The 21,973-nt window shown below is 44.4% G+C and overlaps 1 protein-coding gene across 2 annotated transcripts in view; it reads right to left on the bottom strand.

Annotated features, from left to right (window-relative positions):
• Nucleotides 1-1,143: 1,143 nt before the first annotated feature.
• Nucleotides 1,144-21,973, bottom strand: part of MRPL1 (mitochondrial ribosomal protein L1) — a 90,647-nt gene continuing 69,817 nt past the window's right edge. For both annotated transcript variants that reach the window (XM_040966560.1, XM_040966559.1), the window contains exons 8-9: nt 3,824-3,905; nt 1,144-1,454 (exon numbers count right to left, since the gene is read on the bottom strand). In XM_040966560.1, the coding sequence (XP_040822494.1) occupies nt 1,336-1,454; nt 3,824-3,905 (201 nt within the window). In that variant the 3' untranslated portion in view covers nt 1,144-1,335. The remainder of the gene's footprint in view (nt 1,455-3,823; nt 3,906-21,973) is intronic.

Below are 21,973 nucleotides of genomic sequence, written 5' to 3'. Positions count from 1 at the left end.
TGAATCTTATCTGAAAAGGACCTCCCCAAGTTTCACTTTCCTTATCCGTAAAGCGGGACTGTTACTCTGAATCCCTCGTGACACGTGAGGTCACACGCACTCCTCAAGCTGGTAAGTGCCACTGCTGCCCTGTCATAACGTGACTGCTTTTCTGGTCAAGTCTCTACATTTTAATTTTCCCGTGGGAAAAAAAGGCTTAGTGGGGGAGTGATCGTTCATAATTATTTCAGAGCACCTAGACCACAAAAATTTCAAAAACAATTTAAGAGACATGAGAATTGCTAAATCTATAAAGACGATGTTAACAAAATCCCTATTATCATCACTATTTCATAAAGGAAAAGCATTTGAACACTCTTTGAAAAAGTGGAAGATCACCTCAGGAAGGGCAGGTCCAAATCCTACCCTTTTGTTAACCTTGTCACATGCTGGCACACACCTGGGGACTCGCCGCTATGTGGAAATGGGCAGATGACGGACCCTTACCTTGTTAGCCTCATCATCCATCCACGGGTGAAACTGTTCTACTCTCCTCACAGGAATGCTCATTGACAAACACCTATTCCTTATTAAACTTAGGAGTTGAGGATCCAGTGAGGCCAACGGCCTGCAGTGTGGCCATCGCCTGGGATGCTGCCACCTGAGCACTGGTGCGGGTCGTGGCCGTTCCACTGCAGCCGCTGCTCTCTGCTAGAGCACCCGGGGAAGCAGCAGGTGGCGGCCCAGGTGCTGAGGCACCTGCCACACACACGGGAGACCAGATGGACTGCCACGATCCGGGCTTGGGGCTGGCTCAACTCTGGCTGTAGGTCTGCAGAGCATGATAAAAATGTGAGCTATGATCACAAAAATGCAGCATATTATTCTTAAACTGATTCATAAAAAACGACCCACCTACATGTTTTAATGGCTTAGTCATCTTTTTATATTCATGCTATCAAAAAATGGTATTCAGAGTATTTCTGGCCGAGCATTTTTTGCATTTCTTGCTTTAGAAGGGTCATGTGGTGAGGCAGTTCATGACACTGCTATTCTGAGCCTTGTGGGCGAAGGGGATATTACAATTTCCTCCAAGGTTATGGCTCCCCAGGGAAAATGATTCAAGCTGGAAACTGCTGCTGTAAAGACGTAGAATCTGGGTTCAAGGAAGAAAACGTGGCAAGGTCTAAAAGGTAAATTCAGACACAGAGGAAAATTGCTGTTATTTTTGAAACCGTTGAGACTTTGTATTGTGAAACTTTTCGAGAAGAACAAGAAGCAACACGAATGTAGACATTGTGCAGTTTTATTGTATTTGCCGCTATCCGTTACAAATAGTTTCACGATGTAAGACATTTAAATACTGGCTTTACTCTTTTCTTGAGCCGTTTCTTCTTTAGGCAACAATGGGTCGATCTTTAACAGCAAACCTTCACTTGTGGCGCTTCGAAGGAAAGCTCGTACCACGAAGGGCCCTAGGACAGCAGGCAGAAACCAGCTTTAATTATATTCCACGGATTCCCGAGCAGCAACACAAAACACAACAAGAACTCGAACAGGGCTCAGGTCGGCTTCATCACTCCAGGACTGCACAGCTGCACTAATACTCAACATTGGAAGAAAGGCAGTTTCATGTCTAGGAGTAGAAGACAAATGATATGCTCTAGAAACTGAGGGATTTGTCCACGAAGCCGCATGTTTTCACAAATGATTCGTTTTTCACTCCCAGTAGACGATCACTTGGAATTCATTTTATTGCAAAGTCAAGAGTGAAGGGAGTAGGTGTTGATATTTGCATTAAATTTAAAGATTCTATATATTTATTTAAAAGTCAGCACAGACACTACCTTTGTGTTACCAAACAGGTGGTAAAACTCCATAAAAATTTAAAATCTTCACATAAAACAGTATGAAGGGGCTTCACTGCAAGAAATGCAGATGACAACATTGCCAGCATCTCACTCCTGCTACAGCCTCAGAAGATCCTAAGCTGAAATCTGTTCTCGGTCACAGGGTTAGCACTGTGGCACAGCAAGTGAAACGCTGTGCTGCCAGCATCGCTTCAGGGCAGCAGATCAAGTCCCCACTGCTCCACTTCCAAACCAACTCCCTGCTAACGGCCTGCGAAAAAAGAGTGGAACATGCCCATGTGACTGGGCCCATGTCAGACAGGAAGCAGCACTTGGCTCCTGGCTTTGGCCGAGCCTAACCCCAGCTGTTGCAGCCTTCTGAACAGTGAACCAGCAGAAGGAAGAGTTCTCTCTCTCTCTCTCTCTCTGTCTATTTCTCTGATGTTCAAATAAATAAATAAGTCTTAGGGGAACAGGTTCTGTATGGTCAGCAGCATGAAATGCCACATCCCATCCTGCAGCCACATGGAGTCCCAAGTGCCGCGCCTCCCTTGCAGCTTCCTCAAAAAGCAGCAGAACAGGTGCCAGTCTGCGCCCCTCATCCTCACATGGCAAACTGGGATGGGGTCTTCAGTTCCTGGCTGCAGTCTGGCCCATTCCTGACCAGTGTGGCCATTTGTGGAGTGAACCAGTTGATGGAAGATCTTTCTGACACTGTGCCTTTCAAATAAATAAAAATAAATATATTCATAAAAGAATCTACACACATACAGCTACTAAGTATTACAACCATGTTTAGGAGAAAAGAATTAATAAATGAAGTATGTATATACTATTGACTTAAAACAAAAAAAACCTAGTTAGCTACTTGAAAGGCACAGTGACAGAAGGAAACACGGAAGAAACACGGAAGAGTTCATCTGTCTGCTGGTTCACTCCTCAAATGGCTGCAATGGCCAAGGCTGGTTCAGGCTGAAGCCAGGAGCCCAGAACCTGCGTCTCCTGCTAGGATGACAGAGGCCTAAGCCATCTTCCATTGCTCAGCCAGGCACACCAACAAGGAGCTGGATTTAAAGTAGAACAGCCAGAACTCAAACTGGCACGCCAATCTGGGATGCCAACACCACACGCAGTGGCTTAACACAATGAGCCATGACACTGATTTCCCCACTAATAGCTTTTTAGTTAGGAATATATTTATGAAGCTAGACCTGACTAAAAGTAAACTTAGAAGTGAACTGAGTATACTGCATTCATGCATGGTTCAACTATCCATGAGTGAAATTCATCTCAGGAAATAACGTGAATGACCTACAAGGCACCAGACAAGCCTGAGTTCTAGGGCCAAAACAGTTTCACATTTTAGTCAGGATAGTAATTCCCCCACAGATCATGCCACTTTTAAGAAATGACTCATGGCTCTTGTGTAGTTAAAATATATATTTATTTAGATGTATATTTATTTATTTATTTTTATTTATATATATAAGATTAAAAGGGGTAGGTGTTTGACACAGAGCTATTCACTGCTTGGGATTCCTGCAGCCATATCCGAGTGCCTGCCTTGAGTCCAGCTCCAGCTCCACTTCTCATCCAACTCCCTGCCCATGCGCATTCTGGGAGGCAGCGGACAATGGCTCAAGCACATGAGTCCCTGGCACGCACACTGGAGCCCTGACCGGAGCTCTGGGTCCCTGGGCTCAGCCTGGCCCTAGCCTGGCCCAGTCCTGGCTGCAGCGGACATTTCAGGGGAACCAGCAGATGGAAGATCGATCTCTGCCTTTCGAAACAACTAAAATTAAATTTGGTTAAATTGAAAAATTATGAAAGGATAGGAATTTCTTGCAGAATTAAATTTCACTTATTTATCTCAACACTAGAAATAGGGTTGCTATTATATTTGCATGTTGGCTTATTACTTAACATTTTACTTTTTTTTTTTAAGCACCACAGGCCAATAGAGAAGTTTAAGTCTACCTCAAAAAATCACTTACCCAAATTCAGTGGTCTGTGCCTACACACTTCGTTAATAACTGCTTGCAAATTTGCAGCTATCTGGTCACTTGACATGTCCAACTGAAAGGAAAGGACACACAAAATGAAGGATTAATCCAATGAGAAACTGTATCAGGCATTCATTCTCCTCATATCACAACATCAAATAACAGATTTCACTGTGAAAAGGGGAAAATTTCCCTAACTTTTCTTTCACAATTCTACGTAATTACACATCTTTACATGTTAAGATTTCATTATTGTACAAAACATATTACAGCAAAGTTATATGCTGAAGTTCTTCTGAGATCCCGTGGTTTCCAAGCAAATTCCCCAAAGCGTATTCTATTCACATCGAGCGCGAGGAACTGAAGCTATTTTCTTTTTTAGCTATTTGTTGGCTTGTTTTGCAAGGAAGCAAAGAGAATGTTTACAAGTTAATGCCTTTGTGAGTCCAAAATAAGACTACTTGAATACATGCTTTTAGACAAAACACATCTCACAGAGTCAAGATGTTCTGCTAATGTGCTAACTTTAGAAATACTTTGTGCAATAACAATTATTTTGCCATTTGGTAAAAACCACAGTAAGTAATATACAGTGACTGAGTCCACTTCATAAAATGACTAAACCCGATTTATGCCCTTGAAAAATCTTAACGATTGTCATTCAAGCGTGATCCATGTTATTCTTCCTAAACAGGAATATGTTAAATCATTAGGCTGAATGCTTACAAAATTTTGCATTGTGTCAAAAAAGAAATCCATTCTCTTTTATCTCTTTTTAAATGGATTTCTAAAAATTTAGATAAGACATGTAATAGCAATACTGAAAAAACTTACAGTAAAACGTTAAAACAAGTTTCTATTTTCCAATAACTCTGAGACTGTGGGGAGCAGGGTGCTAGAGCCCTCCTGGGATTTGGGAGGGGCCATCACAAGATGGAGGCTGGCCCAGGGCCAGGAGGTGGGGTTGGTCTCCCCAGCAGGTAAACAGGAAGTCACAGGGATAGGCTAATGCGCCCACTGCAATTATGTCATTGCTACTGGCCTATCAGCGAAGGTGGACCCATGGAGAGAAGTGATTGGTGGAGAAACGATATAAAAGTAGCCGGTAAAAGCTAGGCGACGGACCGAACTGACACAACAGACGACTAAGAGAGAAAGACAGTCAAGACAGAGGGACGGATGATGATGATGATGATGATGACAATGACGAGAAAGACGGAGAGACTATGACAGAGAGAGACAGGATGGGGAGAAGGACGGGCAGGAAGAAGGGTGGCGGAGAGAGGGCTGGAAAAGCGGTAGAGAAGTAGTAAGACCTAAGTTCAGGGACAAGAATGGAGAAATGCAGCAGAAAATGGGGACCAGAACAAAGAAGGGTGGCGGAGAGAGGGCTGGAGAAGCAGCAGAGGAAAGCCAAGGCCAATGGGGAAAGGAGCAGCAGAGAAAAGGGTTTAAACGCAGCCGCTTTTGGCAGTGAGGGGTCCGGTTGTAGTTCTGGCTTTTCCCAGACCCTCAAGAGCGTGCCTCATCTTTTAGTGTAGCTGCTGGGCAGCGACATGAGACCACCGTAAAAAAGAAAGAAAAATGTTACTGTAAACATAATTTCCCCTGAAAAAATTCTCTAATCATCATCAAACAGTATTTGGCAGCAACATGGCAATGATACAGCACTGAACGCTAAGTGAGCAAGTGTAGGTGTTATTGGCTTTAGACTTTAACTTGCGTGGAAGCAAGCATTTCGGTGGTAAAGCAAACCCCTCACACATTTTGTTAAAAAGAAAACACATGCATGTCCTCACTTCCTTTCCTCTCTTAATATTCTAAATCAAATATTTTCCTATTATTACTGATTTCCCATTATTACTATCATTCCCCCTTTTTAATATTTATTTATTTTTACTAGAAAAGCAGATATAAGGAAAGTAGGAGAGACAGAAAGATCTTCTGTCCACTGGTTCACTACTCCCCAAGTAGCTGCAACAGCCAGAACTGAGCTGGTCTAAAACCAGGAGCCAGGGACTTCTTCTGAGTCTCCCACACAGGTTCCAGGTCCCAAGGCCTTGGGCCATCCTCTACTGCTTTCCCAAGGTACAAGCAGGGAACTGGAAGGGAAGTGGAGAAGCTGCGATACGAACCAGTACCCATATTGGATCCTGGAATATGCAAGGTGAGGACTCTAGTCACTAAGCTACCACAGCGGGTCCAACCATCATTTAAGTAAGCTCCTTTCCACCTCAATTTGGGAAACAGTTAAAAGAAAAAGATGACACAAGTATCTCTTTTAATAGTGGTGATCTATATTGTAATAGTATAAACTCCTATTGTTTTACAGCTTTACACTGCCATTCCAGCTGTAGGCAAAAATAAAAACATGGTTTACAAACAGAAGGCAATTGTTTCTGCTGCAATTTTCCTAATTAGGAAGCCTTCAACAAGTTTAATTTGCATTGGAAAACACAGATATCAAAATAGTTGATACTTCTTTGCTCAAATTTAACACCACTGATCTTTATTATTGTGCCTGAGAGTGTCGCTTAGTCAGGTGTCCTCTTTTTTTTTTTTTAAGATTTATTTTTATTATTTTTTTATTGGAAAGGCGGATATACAGAGAGGAGAGACAGAGAGGAAGATCTTCTGTCAGATGATTCACTCCCCAAGTGAGCACAACGGGCCGACACTATGCCGATCCGAAGCCAGGAGCCTCTTCCGGGTCTCCCACGCGGGTGCAGGGTCCCAAAGCTTTGGGCTGTCCTCGACTGCTTTCCCAGGCCACAGGCAGGGAGCTGGAAGGGAAGCGGGGCTGCCAGGATTAGAACCGGCGCCCATATGGGATCCCGGGTGTGCAAGGTGAGGACCTTTAACCACTTGCGCCACCACGCCGGGCCCATGTGTCCTCTTGATGTACCAGAAATTTAGAAGCCTCCTGCCAGGTAGCCTGGCTTCTTTGTTGCTCCGTGCTTTAACAACAGGGGCCCGCCACCATAAGGGTCTAGTCGCAGCTTTCCAAGCTGTACAGGAGAGCATTTCTGAACACCTGGTCAAGCAGGCCCTGAGGGCATGTGCGGAAGGCAAACCCTAGCTGCACTCCCAGTCACTGCCACTCGGGGGTGAACCAGTGGGGCACGCGCTCTCTCTATCTGTCTGTCTCTGTCTCTCTGTCTTTCCAATAAATAAATAAATGTGAAGAGAAAAAGGAGGAGGAGAAACTTCATGATGGAATCAAATAGATAGGACCATGACTGAGACAGAAACAGGTCAAAGCCCTTTCAGCAGTCAGCTAAGAACGGAAATCCGGTGTGAGGCCCACTGTAACCAGCCGAAGTGCCCTACTGCAAGTCCCTGCAATCAGAGCTATGCACCAGCTCTTCCTAACCATGAACCTTCCCCAGGCCCCTCAGCAGGGAGGGAGGTCGGTGTCTTACCCCTGTCTCCAAGCCAGTCAGCCATGACCACAATGCTTACCATACCCTCTACTGAACTATAAAATATATTTCTGGTCATAATATTTCATTGTATTTGTTTTACAGATTTATCTGCTTTCTTGAAAAGCAGAGTCACAAGCAGAGGAGGGAGAGACAAATCTTCCATCTGCTGATTTGACTCCCTAAATAACCCTGACAGCTGGGACTGGGCAGACCCAAAACCAGGAGCTAGAACCTTCTTCAGGGTCTCCCACATGGCGGCAGGGACCCAAGAAAAGCATCCTCTGCTGCTGCCCCAAACACACTAGCAGGAAGCTGGATCACAAGTGGAGCAGTTGGGACTCAAACCAGCATCGCAGTCATATCATAGCAGTCTAACCTGTTATGCTACAGCACAGGCCTCTTCATGTTATCTATTTTTTCAGATTGGCAAAACTGAAAACAATTACATATCTTATGGGCATTACTTACATTGTTATAGTTGTTAAAACTGGCTACTGGTAACAATCAGTACCCACAGGAACAAAACATAGACATACACCAGTTTTATTAAAACTACAGGCAGCTGCCTGGGGAGCCTTGTAGCTGTGCAGGTGGTACACTGCTGGGAGAAAAGCAGCCAGTAACTGCTGGGCATTCTGGTTAATGCCAAATCTGTGCTAACTCTACCAGGGTGCCAAGATGGTTGCCTCTTTTTTTCTTTCTTTTTTAAAAAATATGCAGGGAAGGTAGGGGATGCCGAGCCAGGACACGCAGCCCTGCCCGTCAGGCACGCCACATGTCAAAGGGTGGTGATGGGGTTGCAGATTGCCTGGGGAAGGTAGGGAGGGGATTGTTGGAATGGGGGCTGCTGAGGGGAGAAGTTGGACAGGGGAGGAGTGACTTCTCGTGGCTTCCACAGACCAGAGACTCACACTCTCAGGTAGGCAAGGGAGCTGAGACAGGGTGGTTTGGAGGGAAAACCAGAAGGTATGTTCAAGACACCCGCCCAAGTGGGAGGCTTAGGCCAGGCTAAATAGCTTATCCACCATGCCCTGGCATACCAAAAGCTGGGGCTGGGGTGCATGCTTGGCTGGGCAGGTAACAGACCCAATCTTTCCCTGCACTGGCTGTGCACATAAGAGTTGAGTCTGAGGTCACCCCAGGCAAAGTTTTTTTTTGGTGGGGGGAGGCTGTCTCCAACTAGATAGCTGGACTCAATTCCTAGCCATAGGGAAAATCACAAGATATGGTCCGACCTTGGAGTGCGTGTGTCAGGACTGTGCCCCCTCAGTTGCTGATGCCTGTGCGGTGGACAGCATGCCCAGATGCACGGTGGAGGTGTGACAGCCAGCTCATCTAGGCCAGTAGGGGACACTGCTTCCTCTGAGGACGGAAAGCTGAAGAGGTTAGACCACTCACCTGGCCAAACTTTGCAGCGTGTTCCTGGCTCTGTGACTGCACTACAGAGGATCTAGTGAGGCAACAGACCTCGGAAAGATTTTCTCAATCTGGTGCAACCAAGCTGACAATGCCTCAGAACTATCAAAATCACTCAAGTAATACCCTCTGAATATTCTTCCCCACATGGGGGTCTCAAAGGCATCATCAAATGACCATCACCCATCCCTGGGTGCTGATGCAATTTGACTATAAACCATGATCCTTTCCCCTTCTCCCCCAAGAGACACAGAGAAAAAAAAAACAAAACAAAAAAACAAAAATGGAAACATCGTCCCATCCACCTTTCTCCATACTTTGACCCTTCCCACCCTAATTGGGGGCCCACATGGGCATGCATTCCACTCAACTATGTAAACAATATTAAAAATAAAGTTAAAAAAACCACAAAACCCTTCCAGAGGCAGGTATTTGGTCCAGAGGCGACGACACCTGTGGCACACACTGGCATGCCTGTGTTTGATTCACGCTTTGGCTATCGACTCCAGCTTCCTGCTGAGGCAGCTTCTAGGAGGCAGGAGAGGGCAGTGATCGGGTTTGTCCGATCACATGAGAGACCTGGATTGAGTTCCTGGCTGTTACGGCTAAGTGGGTAATAAATCAGCAGATGGAAACACACACAGAGTCTCTATCTCAAATAAAAAATTTTAAAGGCTTGCATGCAAAATTTGTGCTGACAATGATAAATCAGAAATGCAATGTTTTTTTTCACTACATCTCAGCTATCCACCCGCCTTCCTACCACCAGCTGGGCCCAAGAAGTATGATTTTTAAGCAAACACATGTCCATGCAGAAGGAGCCAGCTTCTGCTATAGTGAATGTGGTGATTTTTTTAAAAATCACTGATTATTTTTATTTTGATGATTTTTACATACTTGATTATGGTGACTAGGGTGAAGGGCTACAGAAAGGTGGGTGATGGGTCCAGCACGGTGGCCTAGCAGCTAAAGTCCTCGCCTTGAACGTGCCAGGATCCCATATGGGCACCAGTTCTAATCCCAGCAGCTCCACTTCCCATCCAGCTCCCTGCCTGTGGCCTGGGAAAATAGTCGAGGATGCCCCAAAGCTTTGGGTCCCTGCACCCGTGTGGGAGATCTGGATGAAGTTCCTGGATCCTGGCTTCAGATCGACGCAGCCTTGGCCATTGCATCACTTGGCGAGTGAATCATCGGACGAAAGATCTTCCTCTCTGTCTCTTGTCTTCTCTGTATATCTGGCTTTGTAATAAAAAAATAAATAAATAAATCTTTAAAAAAAAAAGAGAGAGAGAGAAAGAAAGGTGGGTGAGATCACCATTTCCACATTCTCTTTTTCCTTCTTCTTGTAACTGGGGGGATGGGGAGGCAAGGAGAGAAGCCACACCCAGCCTCCCAAGCACCTCTGCATGCTGGGATGGAGGACAGCCACCTGATACCACCCCAAAGTTCCCGATGTCCGAGGGTCCTGCTCATGAGGTTTCGATAGTTCAATAGTTCTGACTTGCTGCCAATCTCACCACTCCAAGCACTATGAAATCTCTTCAGAATCCACTAGTTGACATAGTCCACCTTCGAGTCTCCGTTTGCCCAGTTATTACTGCCAACTCTTGGCTGGGGTAGTTGATTGATTTGTTCTGCCCTCTGTTCTTTGTTATGGTACCAGGTTCCTCTGTAGGTTCCAATGTACTGCCAAATCCTCCATGTGCATCTTTATATGCTGTCCACTGCTGCATCTAAGCCACTGAGGAGGCCCAGTTCTGACACATGTATTACACAGTCAAACCACAGAACCTGCAGCTCTCTCCATGGTTGGGGTTCTGAGTCCAGCAATTCAGTTGGGAGGATCCCTATAGAAATTTCATCTGAAGTGATCCCAGATCTGTTTCTTGTGTGTGCTTGCCAATACAGGGTCCAGCACAGTCCATCGCCCCAATTAGCTTATGCACATGCTGGTGGTTGTAATTTCTGGATCAGTTCTGTCTCCAGCCTTGTCTTCCACACTAAGCAATGGCTGTTGGAACCCAATTCGATCCTGCCCACCACACTCTCAGCCCTCATGCAAACCAGGGGGAGCTACAGCCTAGTCGGATTGACCCGCAATAACCCCCACCAAGCCTGCCCCCTGCCATGGTTCCCATGTTTGCCAGTATGTACAGCAGACTGGTCCAGTCTGTCCCACATCCCATTCAGCTCTCACACATGTCAATGGGCACTGGAGCCTAGTTCAACCCAACCAGCTTCACTATCCAGCCCCACATGCTGGTGGGTGCCAACTCTGTCTAGTCACGCCTGCTCCAGTCCTGGTTCTCATGCTCACCAGTTGGAGTGATAACCCAAAAAGGACATGTCCACTGTTCCCCTCATGGGCCCATTCTCACTACCAGATCTTGCATTCTTCAAGTGGTTCTGCAGTTTAACTTGGCAGAATTTGCCCCCCATGTCAGCATCTTCCAGCTGATGCTGCAGCAAAGCCCATCCATTCCCTTGGACTTGTGACTGTTTTTAAGTAATTAGTTATCTCTACCTGGAAACTGTGAAAATAGCCTTGCAGCCACTTGGGGAGTGAACCAGTGATGGAAGACCTTTCTGTGTCTTCTTCTCTCTGTATATCTGCCCTTCTAATAAAAAATAAAATAACTCCTAAAAAAATGCATGGGGTCCAGGGCAGTAGCCTAGTGGCTAAATCCTCGCCTTGCATATAGCAGGATCCCATATGAGCGCCAGTTCGTATCCCAGCTGTTCCACTTCCCATCCAGCTCTCTGCTTACGGGCTGGGAAAGCAGTCGAGGACAGCCCAAAGCCTTGGGACCCTGCACCTGTGTGGGAGACCCAGAAGAAGCTCCTGGCTCTGGCTTTGGATCAGTTCAGCTCCAGCCATTGCAGCCACTTGGGGAGTGAACCAGCAGATGGAAGATCTTTGTCTCTGTCTCTCCTCTCTGTAAATCTGCCTTTCCAATAAAAATAATGAATAAATCTTTTTTTTTTTTTTTAAAGTGCATGACTCCTGTCTTGACCAAGATGTTAGTATTACAGACCAGGTGTTAGTATGATAGCATAGCAGTTTAAAGCTGTGGCTTTCCTCACCAGGATCTCCTGTCAGGGGCCCAGCTCAAGTCCTGGCTGCCATGCTTCCTGCTAATGCACTCAGGAAGGCACTAGGTGATGGCCCAAGTTGCTTGCACCTCTGTACCTACATCTAAGATCTAGAACTAGAAGGAGTTTCCAGCTCCTGGCTGAGACTTGCCTGGGAGTGAGCCAATGGGTGAGAGATTACTGCCTCCCCACCCCCACCTACTGCCAATCTCCCTGTTTCTCCTTGTTGTTTGGCCTTGCAAATAAATAATAACTAAATGTGCAGTTCTGATTGTTGGACAATTGCTTTGGGCCAAGCTCTGGTCTAAGCATGCACAGAGATACTCTCACTCACAGCTTCAAGGAAGGTTCCATTGCTACCCCTCCCTTACTTTAGAAATGGAGACATGGAAAAGCTTGGAAAAATACATCAGAGCATTTTTCAGGTTCAAATTCAGTATTTCCTACTAGGGTCCATGGCTGAGGACAGCAAGAAACCTCAGAAAGCGATCTGGATCTAGACTGCAAAGGGATTTCCATGTTCAGGTAAAGATTTTCAGACATATCCTGTAAGTAGTGATGTGTTTAATGTTTCTAAGGAGACATGTTTATCTGATCTGTTCTAGAAAGAATTCTCGAGGGAGGCATAAACAGGACTTGGCTAACTTTGCAAACGGTGTGATGATAAATACTTTTTAGGGTTTGCAGGTCAAATGGGCTCCACCCCATTACCTGGCACTGTTGTTATAGTACAAAAGGGGCCACAGACCAACTACAAATGAGTGTCGTTCCATTCCAAAAACCTGTGCGGTGCCACATTTGACCCGGGGTCTATAGTTTGCTGACTTGTATTATAGAAAATATGTCAAAGGATGTTTGAGGAAGTGCAGGCGTAAAGAGCCGTTACATTTTACTGCAGTAAGGATGTGTTTTTGTTTTGCATTGCTTTATTTAGAACAAAGCTTTTGCTGGCCACCAACAGACATGCACGTTCCTATTACGCATCTACTATGCAGATGAGGCAAAAAGATGTACTTGTCAAACTAAGAACTGTACTTCTGTTTAAAATAAAAGCATGGGCCCAGCGCGGTGGCGCAAGTGGTTAAAGGTCCTCGCCTTGCACACCCGGGATCCCATATGGGCGCCGGTTCTGATCCCGGCAGCCCCGCTTCCCTTCCAGCTCTCTGCCTGTGGCCTGGGAAAGCAGTCAAGGATGGTCCAAAGCCTTGGGACCCTGCACCCGCGTGGGAGACCCGGAAGAGGCTCCTGGCTTCGGATCGGCATAGTATCGACCCGTTGCGCTCACTTGGGGAGTGAATCATTGGACGGAAGATCTTCCTCTCTGTCTCTCCTCTCTGTATATCCGCCTTTCCAATAAAAAATAATAAAAATAATTTAAAAATAAATAAATAAATAAAAGCATGGAAAATGCTTAGCAGTGATTTTTCAAAGCGGCTATAAATTTTAGAAACATTTTAAACACGTTTCTTTAGGACTCATGACCCAGGTTCAATTTTGACAGTATCAGGCCTACATTATAAAGGAAGACAGCAACAATTAAGACCACTAAAAACATCAACAATAGCCCCAAGAATAAGGAGGAGCCAAGTGTGAGGCAGGTCCCCATGAGGCCCATGTGCAGAGACTGCAAGGCATTGCCAAGGAAAGAAGACTTGGATAGCACGACCTGCAATGCTGAAATCTCGTGTGAGCTCCAGTTCAAGTCCCAGCTGCTTCAGGTCTGATCCAACTCTCTGCTAATGCACCTGGGAAAGCAGCGGATGATGGCCCAAGTGCTTGGGCCCCTGAAGAGATGTGGAGGACATGGGTGAAGTTCTAGGCTACTGGCTTCAGCCTGGACCAACCCCAGCCATGTAGCCATTTGGCGACTGAAACAGGGTATGAAAGATCTGTCTCACCGTGTTTCTTTCTGTCTTCTGTCACATATGTTCAATGTATTCAAATAATTTATTTATTCAAATTTATTTTGAAAACCTATTTACTCAAATAAATAAATAAAAAGCAATGATTAAAAAGTAGAAGCATTATAGCATAGAAGGTAAACCACTACCTACAATGCCAGAATTCCATACAGACATTGGTTTGTATCCAGCTGGTCCACTTCTGATCTAGCTGCCTGCCAACAGCCTGGGATGGTATGGCTAACCAGTCCAAATGATTGGGACCCTGTACCCACGCGAGAGACCAGAAAGAAGCTCCTGGCTGCTGTCTTCAGACTAGCTCAGCCCTGGCTGTCATGGTCATCAGAGGAGCCAGTTAGCAGATAGAAGATCTCTCTCTCTCTCTCTTTCTGTAACTCTCTCTCTGTAACTCTTACAAACAAACAAAAAAAAATCTGTAAGATAATAATAATTTTTTAAAAAGGACTGGCTGATTGAATACATGCTATATGGAAGATATAAAATCAGTATACTGGAGACAGTCATAAGTAACGAGTAACCTGGGCACTGCGAATGCATTTGCAGTAGAGGCTTTGCCATCCCCCTTCCATCCCTCCCAGACCACTACTCCAGAAACATTACACCTGGGAAGGGTACCTCCGAACAGAGTGCTGGACGGGCTAGAGTGGGAAAGGTGGAAGGCATCAAAAGTCTTCCAGACTTCCACTCACATAACTGTAAGATCCTGGCTCCAAAACGGGAGTTCCTCAGATTTGGAATAAGAGCTCTGAACTGGCTTGAGCTGACAGTCGCTGGAACACATTCTGTCTAAACTGCTAACACAAAAGGGAAGTTGTACAGGGAACAGCTGTACCTAAAGAATGAAAGAAAACTATTCATATTTGCACCTCACTAAAATCAGACTTTCAGCAAACACTTGTACAGTTATTTATATAGACACAAAATATATTTTCGGGGTATGAGAGATGTGGATTTATGTTTACTGGAGTGATGCTTACAGTAATGAGATAGTAGAAATTATTTAAATGCCAAACAAAAGTAAGGCTCAATAAATTTTTAAAAATCCACATAACTGGCTATAAAACAGCTTTAAAAGAGTCATTTAGCAAGAATTTTAAAGACATGGAAAAGCGTGTTCAAGGAAAAGAACACAAAACCCAATTTACAATAGCAACTACATAATCAAAAAATGAAGAGGAAGCACAGTAATGAGAAGTACTAAAATGTTGCCAATGATTACTGGAATGCTGAATGATTTATATATTCTTATCTATGGCATTCATTATTTTCCAAACATTTTACTATTTGCATTCATTACCTCTTAGTTTAAAATAGTTCTATATTAGCATTTAAAATTACAAAATCATCCCTTAAGGATACCATAAATCATAAGGTTTACTTTATTTCTTCATAGATGACACAAGATAAGAATTAATTTCACTATGGGTAATGGATGATAGCTCAAAATTCCTTTGTTTGACTACCAACGTAACTTCTAACAAGCTGATTATTGCTAAAACATCCTCATGCACTTTTTTAAAAACTAGACTTATTCATTTATTTGAAATTCGAAGTTAGAAAGAAGGAGAGAGAGAGAGAGAGATGTCTTCCATCACTGGTTCACTCCCTAATGTCCACAACAATTGGGGCGGGGCCAGGCTGAAGCTAGCAACCAAGTGCTTCAGGTGGGTCTCCCACATATTTTTTAAATTATATTTTTTTAAAAAAATGAAAGGTAGTAAAACTGACCTTTTAGCAACATGTGCAGTTCCACAAAGTTTAACTCCTACACACATTTCAATAATAACTATTCCATTACAGAGTCCAAGAAGATTTCTCCGTGTGATCTCTCAGGCATATCCACACTTACGCCTCAGGCCTAACCCACTTCTAACTCCAGTGACCACTGATCTGCCACTAGACTTGTGTTTTCAGAATGTTCTATGGAGGGAGGGAGTGGTGCGGCGTGTAAGAGGCCGCCTGGGATGCCCACGTGTCCCATCGGGGTGGCTGGGTTCTGAAGAGCCAGCTCTGCTCCCAGTTCTGGCTTCCTGATGCACACTCTATGAGGCAGCAGGTGGCAGCTCGGGACGTTCGGTCCCTGCCAGCCACGTGGGAGACGGAAACCGAATTCCCAGCTTCGGCCTTCCGTCTGCCCGGCTCTGGCTTTTGTAGACATTTGGGAATGCATGATCTTTGTTGGTTGTCTCTGTCCCTCTACTTTTTGTATAAAATGATAATTAAAACATTTTAGAAAAAGTGAGTTCTACAGTTTACTTTCATAATTACAATTTTTGAAAGATAAATTTTACTTTTATTTGAAAAGTAGAGTTACACAAGGAAGGAGAGACAGAGAGAGACCTTCCATCTTCTGGATCACTCCCTAAATAGTTTCAATGGCCAGAGCTGGACTGGTCTGAAGCTGGGAGCCAGGAGTTTCTTCTAGGTCTCATGTGGGTACAGAGGCCCAAGCCCTTGAACCATCTTTCACTGCTTCCCCAGGTCACAGACAGGGAGCTGGATGGGAAGTGGGGCTGCCGAGATTAGAACCAGCGCCTATATGTCATCCGAGCACATGCAAGGTGAGGACTTTAGCCACTAAGGTCATCGCGCCAGGCCTGAGCTAATTTTTTTTTAATTGTAACATTTCTACTAGCAAAAACTCCATTCTAAGAATAAACTTAAAATCTTACAAGGATGATAAATTATCCCAAGTAAAAATATACCTCTCATAATAAAGCATCAAAGATGGTCCTGGCACACAGGGATTCTGGGTAAATATTAGTTTCTCCTCTTCTTAAGACCTAATAAGTTCTAAGACACATTGTCAGCCCGTTTCTTCTATTTTATATTCTATAGATCATGCCCCTTTCTTTATACTTCCCTTATTTATAACACAGAACACTACATCAGATTAAAAATGGAACAAAAGTTAATCATTATTAACTGTTGGGAGTAAGCAGAATGAAGAGCAAGCAGCAGTGAGCCAGGGGCCAATGGGCAGCATCCTCTGGCCAGGAACCGTTTGTACCTTTATTTGAACAATCATCTTCAGTCACTCCTTCAGGTGGCTTCAAAATAAGCTTTCAGTTTCTACACCCTGGGCTAGACACATCTTGCTTAACTGAATTAACTCCAACAGATTCACCTTTCCTGTTCTAACATGTCCACCAAAACCGAGGCCTGGGGATTTCAACACAAGATTTTACTATGTTTATATTCCCTTGCCCTGAACTTGTTTATTTCCATTACAGTATTCTTCAGCTTTTATCAGCTGCCAGATTGACAATATCCTTGCCTCAAAATAACTTATGAGAGCAAAGCATAGTGATACTCACCTGTGAATGGACCACATCCACAAAAAAAAAAAAAAAGACATCAAAGATCCGGCCTCTACACTAAGTAGTTCAAAGCTCTAAATGTATTTGAAGCCCAGACAAGAAACACCAGTCAGGTCTTGGCATGATTCGTGGTAGACACAACTCTGAGTTGGCCTTCCCATTTTAAAACAAGCTTAGGTTTGATTTGCTATTACCAATATTGTTTACAAGTCATCAAAATGTGTCTACTTACATGATTGTAAAAAAAAAAAAACAAAAACTGTTCTATTTTTTTCTTCACTGCTATAGCTTAATGTCACAGCTAAGCTATTATATACAAATGCACTTCTATATAAAATATTTTAAAAAGATGTTCTTCATAAATTTAATCATATTTAGGAAAGATTTTTAAACTTCCTCCTTTCAAATTCTTAAAAGCTTTAGGTACGTATTGATAAGATCCTAGATGTCCCAGTATCAAAACCCAAACAGGAGAGATGGCATTCATATCTGAGCTCTCACACATCTGTAGTTTTACAATATATCATCCGTAACTGACTTCATCTGATTTTATAGTACTCTAGTGCAAACCCGTCCTGTGACAGAGGAACATAAAGAGAGGAATCGCGGTTTCACACACAAGAGGAATCAGGGTTCCAAAAGTTGCCACTAATTTGGATTTAGAGATAATTCAGAGACTGCCAAATATATTTTAAAGTTTTATGATGTAGTAAATTAATAAAGTGTATAAGATTGCAGGAAAAAATGTTGATGTCTTTGGAAATCAAGCTGATAAAGTATGGTAAAAATTTGCAGCACAAACAACTGATTTGTTAATTATAGAGCATTAATTATTCAAGCAGCATCTATTAAACATTTTTTGATTAGAAACTCTATAATCAGAATTAATTGCATATCATTGAAAATCTGTTCCGTGACAAAGTGTTCCCATTAATTCATCTAATTTTCCCATAAAGTTAATTGTATTTTCCATAATTTTGACAGGTGAGTAGACAACCAACAAGGAAAAAAGTGTACAGAGGAGGTAATGGAGGGTGAAGAGGAAGGAAGGAAAGAGAATGGAAGGGAGAAGTGGGGGACGGGAATGGGGCTGGGAGGTGAGGGCTCAGGGCATAGGGAAAAAGAAGGAAAATCTGAAAACAAGGCTCAAGAATAAAATTACAACAATTTGTGATTATGTCAAATAATTCTCATCAAGAACCAAATATGAACAACTATCCTTTACTCCAGAGACAGAAACACAGAAAAAAAATCCCTATGAATATTCAAAGGGGAAAGGGAAAAAATGTAAAGTGGATACAAAGGCCTTACTACCACTAATACCCTTGAACAAAACCTATTATCTCCACGGCCCACAGGACTGCTAGACTTCTACGACCCAAGTCCAGGAGCAGGGGCAGCAGGAATGCTAAGGAAAGGTTCTCAGCATTTAGCATATAAGTGAGGGGGCTTCAAATGATTCAACAAAAAATAGATTGAAAAATAATGTGCATCAGGGCTTTCACCATGGCACATAGGCTAAACCTCAGCTTGAGGCACCGGTATCCCATATAGCCAGTGGTTAGTCCTGCCTGCTCCACCTCCGATCCATGGCCTGGGAAAGCAGCAGAGGATGACTCAAGTCCCTGGGCACCTGCACCCACATGGGAGGCCCAAAAGAGGCTCCTCGCTCCTGGCTTGGAATAGGCCCAGCTCCAGCCATTGTGGTCATTTGGGGAATGAAACAGTGGATGAAAGATCTCTCTCTCTCTCTGACTCTCCTTCCCTCTGTAACTCTTAAACTTGAATAACAATAATAATGTGCATTTCCAACAAACTCTGAAACCCTCTGAAATACTCAGTTAATACCCAGTTTTGGGTTTCTTCAACTCTGGTCTCCTTCAGTACAATTTTTGGTTTGTTTATGATTTGTTTTCTATTTGTTTAAATGGCAGAATTACAAAGAAAAGAAGGGGCAGAGACAGATCTTATATTCACTGTTCCCTCCCCAAATGGCCACGACGGCCAGGGTGGGGCTTGGCTGAAACCAGGATCCTGCCACCCCATCCATGTGGGTAGCAGGGGCCCAACGAGGTGGGCGGTCTTCTACTGCTTTCCCAGGTACTTAGCGGTGAGCCGAGCCTGAAGCAGAGCAGCCAGGACTTGGATCAGTACTCACATGTGACAGCATCACAGGCAGCAGCTAGCCTGACCTGCTGCAGCACAACGCCAACCCTGAGCCCTCGTGCCATCACAGGGGACATTCTCCAGTGTCACAGTGCCAACCCTGAGCCCTCGTGCCATCACAGGGGACATTCTCCAGTGTCACAGTGCCAACCCTGAGCCCTCGTGCCATCACAGGGGACATTCTCCAGTGTCACAGTGCCAACCCTGAGCCCTCGTGCCATCACAGGGGACATTCTCCAGTGTCACAGTGCCAACCCTGAGCCCTCGTGCCATCACAGGGGACATTCTCCAGTGTCACAGTGCCAACCCTGAGCCCTCGTGCCATCACAGGGGACATTCTCCAGTGTCACAGTGCCAACCCTGAGCCCTCGTGCCATCACAGGGGACATTCTCCAGTGTCACAGTGCCAACCCTGAGCCCTCGTGCCATCACTGAGGGCATTCTCCAGTGTCACGGAATATGGAAGGATTCTCTGCAGTGGTTTTCCACCACTGACCTTCCCTGGTTCCGAACCTCTCATCACATCTCCATCTGCAGAGCTACTCGGAGCCATATCCTCAGCCTTGAAAAAAAAGGTCAGACGTTTAGACTGCACTGATTGGTTTTCTCCACTGCTAACCTAGGATCCTGCATCTTCTATCAGTTACCACTGTGGTGCTCACTGCACTACCCTGAAGCCTCAGAACAAGTGCTACACCTGCAAAAAGAGAACAGCACTCTCAGACTACACACCACAGTGGTAAATTTTAAAAAAGAGAAATTAGAAATACTCTTCAACCACAAAGCAATGTAAAATATAAGAAAAATGTAAACAAGCCAAAAAGAGTTACAAATCTCCAAAAATACCCTCCCAAATAGGAAAAAATCACCAGACTATCTAGAAAATAATGTAAAGAAACAGCAATCAAAACACTGGAATGCAGCAAAAGTCATGTCTGAAGGCCATTTACACAGTTAAACATTTTTATCATTAAAAAAAAAAACCCAAAAAATTCAGGGCCAACACTGTGGCACAGTGAGAAAAGCTTCCACCAGTAATGCTGACATCCTGCACGGGCACCAGTCCGTGTCCCTCCTGCTCCACTTTCAATATAACTCCGTGTTAATGGCCCAGGAAAAGCAGCGAAAGATGCTCCAAGTGTTTTAGCCCCTGGTACCCTCGTGCGAAACCCAAAGGCAACTTCCAGCTCCTGGCTTTAGGCTGGCCAAGTGTTAGCTGTTGCACTGGAATCAGCATTATTTCTACTTTTAATACTGGATCCAAACCAGCCTCATCCCAAGCTAGCATTACTGCAAAGACACTTAATTTTTTTTTTTTTTTTTTAGTTATTCACCTAGTTGAAAGCTAGAGTTACACAGAGACAAGAAGAAACAGAGAAATATTCTCCATGTGCTGACTCGCTCCCCAAATGGCTACAACAGCCGCGGCTGGGCCAGGCAGGAGTCAGGAGCCTGGAGCTTCTTCCGGATCTCAGGAGCCCAAGCACTTGAGCCATCTTCTGCTGCTTTCCCAGGCACATCAGGAGAGGGCTGGTTCAGAAGTAGAACAGCCAGATCGTCAACCAGCGCCCATTTAAGACGCCAGGACCACAGGCGGCAGCTTTACCTGGTATACCACAACGCCAGCCCATGCAGAAGCCCACGCCCCTAAGGAGTAGGTGTTTAGCCTGATGGTTAAGATGAGCACACCCCACATCAGAGTACCTGGGTTTGGGTTTAAGTCCCAGCTCCAGCTACCAATTCCAGATTCCTGCATATGTGAATCCTGGGAGGCAGCAATGATGGCTTAAGTACATGGGCTCCTGAGACGCATGTGGATGACCCAGAGTGTGTTCCTGGCTTGTGGCTGCAGCCCTGGCCCAGCCAGTGTGGGTGTCTGGGACATGAAGCAGAAGATATCATTTGCTGTATCTGTCCTTTAGTCTGTTTCACTCTTCTCATAAAAAGATTGTTAAAAGTTAAAAACCAAATAAAAAAATAAAGAATCTCAATTGCAATCTGCCTCCAAATTCCCTTATAGTCTATTCTCCATACAGTGAGTGGTCCTTCCAGAAGTTAATTTCAGACCTAGTGCTCCCCTGGATAAACCCTCCAAAGCTCTGCATCCCAGCCTGAGAGAAGCATCTTTACTCTCTCCTGGCCACTCAGTCCCACTCTGCCCAGCCACACAGGTCACACCGGTCCTCACAGTCTCTAGGGCCTTTGCTTTTACTGTTTGCTCTGCCTAGAATGCGCTTTCCCCAATCTCTGTCTCTGGATCATAATTCAAGTCACTTCCTCCAAGAGGCCCGTGTGACACGCGCTATCTAAAACATCAGTCCTCGCATTCTACTTCTTACCCACACTTCCTCTTCCCAACAGTTTCTTCTTGCACATTCTTAATCTGAGGTCTACCTTGCTGATGCTTATGCCCCTATTATCTAGAAAAGGGCACAGTCCATAAATGTTTGCAGAAAGAATATATGAATCGTGAATCTGATGGAAAACATGAGCATTCATCCAAGAAAAAGGTGCCTGTACACATGCAGATAACGCTCTGCATCTAGTTTGCACAGGTTCGCAAAAACGTCAAGTCCACTGTTAGCCACGCAGCAGCTTCCCAAGGTTAAAAACCTCTGTACAAAATGTTTGCTATTAGAATAAAAGCAAGTCATGACTGCGATTACACATAACTATTTACGAATGTCCTGCCAATAAAACACAAGATTCTGACTCTCCTGTATTAACACAGTTCTCATGTATGCATTCAGTACTTCTCTCAGAACTTTTTGAGCATGTGTTTCTTCAAGGATATTTTAG

Source organism: Ochotona curzoniae, unplaced genomic scaffold (assembly GCF_017591425.1).
Source record: "Ochotona curzoniae isolate NIBS_2020 unplaced genomic scaffold, NIBS_Ocur_1.0 scaffold_4506, whole genome shotgun sequence".
In the NCBI taxonomy this organism is placed as follows: domain Eukaryota; kingdom Metazoa; phylum Chordata; class Mammalia; order Lagomorpha; family Ochotonidae; genus Ochotona; species Ochotona curzoniae.
The sequence above is the reverse complement of the archived record's forward strand: the minus strand, read 5'-3'. Positions and strand labels throughout refer to the sequence as shown.